At 33.5% G+C, this 3,208-nt stretch overlaps 1 protein-coding gene across 1 annotated transcript; it reads right to left on the bottom strand.

The window, feature by feature from the left end:
- Positions 1-996: 996 nt before the first annotated feature.
- LOC139848365 (small polypeptide DEVIL 4-like) lies at positions 997-1,771 on the bottom strand. Its single transcript, XM_071838094.1, has one exon. The coding sequence runs from the start codon at positions 1,393-1,395 to the stop codon at positions 1,252-1,254; it is 144 nt and encodes a 47-aa protein (XP_071694195.1). The 5' UTR covers positions 1,396-1,771; the 3' UTR covers positions 997-1,251.
- Positions 1,772-3,208: the final 1,437 nt, after the last annotated feature.

Genomic DNA, 3,208 nt, shown 5'->3' with positions numbered 1-3,208 from the left:
AATCGATATGAACTTCGTCCGGATGGATTAGGACGGGTCTCTACAACTACAGGTCAGGGATAACATTGAGTGCAATGTTGCAGCCCAACGGAGTCGAAATCCTGACTTCTCGCTAAGAGAGACATGCCACTACCAGTTGAGCTAGAACTCAATGTTGGTTTGCGGCTTTTGATAGCATGTCGTCTAACAGATAAACAATAAACTGTGATATATTATTGATAACTAGTCCGGATCGGCCCGCGCGATTCGGCGGGGGCTTTCGGTCTGCATATTCGTATTTTACATAGTGTTGTGTATGTACAGAGGGGGAGACGGCCCATGTGTAAAGACCCGCTTTAGATGTTGATTGGCTTGGCGTTTTTGAAAAATGGTCCGTTTCGAACGTAGTTAGTCTCGTTTTGTTCGTAAAATTATTTAGAGTTTAATGGTGGTGTCAATGGACAATAATTCGCGTCGAACAGCAAGATATAGATCCTTAAAGATGGCGGTGGATTATGTGAGTATTTATGAATTAAATATTGAATTTACACTTCAAGCCGTTGCAAAATTTTAGGATTGGACAAATTAGAGGAGATTTAACTGAAAAATGCAAGTGTGAAAATAGTGTGTGGAACGACAAAAAATTGAACTGGGACGACACCCAAATCCATCCCATTTAATATATGTATAATTGTCGTGATGCCCGTACAATGATAATCATGTGCGTATAAATACCAGTACATGACATAGTGAATTGGTTAACATAATGGACTAATACCATGGCTCATACAAATATATGGGTCTAAGCATACATACCGTCTAACATAAAATCATATTCATATTTTTCGTTCATATATCCACATTTGGTTATGTGAACATTTCTTATAGTGTAGAATTTAACATGTATTGTGTGGTTTAGAATTAAACAACCATTTATATTTAATTTGCAGCGTTTACATGTATAAAAACCATAAACGTAATTCAGAAATACTAACAGTATATGCCTTTTGTACTTGTTCGAACCTAAGCCGTACTGTATATATGTGAAAAATAAGTGGGCATATGACAAAATTTTTGGTGGTGTATAAATTAAAAGAAAGCATGAAGGTAATTAGTTTCTAAACTTTGAAATATTGCATACTGAAGCTAATCAAAAAAAGAAAATATTTGGTTACAAATTTGTCGAAGCTCTTGTGCAATTGATAATCTTTCTATACTTACACCATCTAAATGGAAACAGAACTTCAAAGGAGACATGAAAGAAAGAAAGAATCAATCATGATAACAAAGAAGCATGACCACACATCTCCTAATAATATAAAGTCTTGCTTTTTGCTCTTTAAGCATTCCTCCAAATCCTCTACTTGAAATCCTTTTGTTGGAGCTTCTCAAGCTATTTTTTCCCATCATCTTCATCTCTTTCTTTGTCTCAATTTTCTTCAGAAAAATGACTTAAAATATATAATTTTATGTTTTATGCAAATAAAGGAGACTTCTTAATTCTTGTTAAGTAGTAGGATGTGGGATAGTCAAATGAAGAATTCTTAATTTTTGTTTGTTGGTTTGTTTTGAAATGTAAAGATCTGTTTGTGTTAAGAAAGTAGTAGGATATGTTATATCTATATATAGAGGTTTCTTTTGGTGATTGGTGTGTGTGTGTGTATGAAGAGTTGTGGTGCTTATTGCCTCACCAAACACTCTCTTTAGTGGGGTTCACTTCCCACTTGAGATTACACATCTCTTCCCATCTTAAGTGAAACATTAGGCTATATCAAAGATGTTTTATTACAAATATATTGGTAAATCTACGGAAGATTAAATAAAAGATGTTTGATTATAGCTATATTGGTAAACATGTCATCCTCATATGGGGTTTGGTGTTGGCATCACTCACAGACATAGTGGGGCTTAGCATCATCTCCATGAGGTAGCATGAAACTTATCATCTTTTTATTTAACATGTTCATCATGAGGTTATCATTTGTTTCTAGCTTCATCTTTTCTAGTCACAAAATTTCAGTTAACTCTAACAATGAAGATAAAATAATCTCTTGGTTGTCTCCTAGCTAGCACTTACATAGAAATATATTTCAAGACAAAATAGGCAAATAAATTCTATAATTTGTATAAATATATGTTTTATTGTTAAGATTATAATTATATTGTATTATATATTATTATATTATTATAGGAGTAATTATATTTCTTTTTTCCGAACAGCGAAGATTTTATCACGAGCCCCTAGCAAGATGCTAGACGACAACAAATACAAAAATTACACTGGCTTTTGAAGCCACAAGTTCCAACTAACGTTTTTAAGACATCTATTAAAATACTAATAAAAAGATGTTTAACGAATAATATCAAAGAAACCACTTTTTCGAATAGGAGAAGGCCCGAAAATATTGTTATTTCGAAGTTTTCATAACATCCAAAGACAAGTCGCGAATATAACTAATATTTTCTGTTGGTCCCTTAGATAACAACATGAGTATTGTAGAAGGGGGTGAATACAATTCTTTTCGTTCAAACAAATAATCAAACAGTTAAGCGTATTTAAACAGATAATTAAATAAGAGTTTTGGGTAATTTTCAACGTTATTCTTTTATTGATATGAATCTGAAAGAATCACAACTATTCATCGGCGGTATAAATAGTTGGTTGATACAGATTACATCTAAGTTTAGCTAAAAAAGATATCTTAAGCTATTACAAGTTTGGACTCTATTTAATAAAACTCACACAACTAAATATTACAATAGTGGAATCAACTATTTATAGATGTCATATTAACCGGGTAATAACAGATCTATTGTCCATTGGTACATAGGATGTCTGTACTTATGTAGACAACATCATCAGAGAGCGTGCTCTCTTTCTTTCCTCTTTGGTAGTTATTTGCAGAAACACCCCAAATTGGTTTGGCTACACTATTCGAATTAACAAATAGAATGTTGGGTTCTCTAGCGTTGATAAAGTAATAACCCATGTCTGCACATGCATTAAACTTCTGCATTCTCACGTGCTCCTGTAAGGTCCTTGTCAGCCGCCAACGCGTGTTCTTTTCTGTTCAACTTTGTCTTCGACTTCTGTTGAATAGTGCAATTGATGTAAACCACACATAAAACTATTATGCTTGTAATGGAGCATAATTGTCTAAGTGTTGTATACTGCTACCAGCTATGCTGGTTCTTCTAGTGGTTCACTTGATCTTCTTAATTTGCTGGG

This window comes from Rutidosis leptorrhynchoides, chromosome 5 (genome assembly GCF_046630445.1).
Source record: "Rutidosis leptorrhynchoides isolate AG116_Rl617_1_P2 chromosome 5, CSIRO_AGI_Rlap_v1, whole genome shotgun sequence".
NCBI classification, from domain to species: Eukaryota; Viridiplantae; Streptophyta; class Magnoliopsida; order Asterales; family Asteraceae; genus Rutidosis; species Rutidosis leptorrhynchoides.
This window is presented reverse-complemented; position numbering and strand designations above follow the sequence as displayed.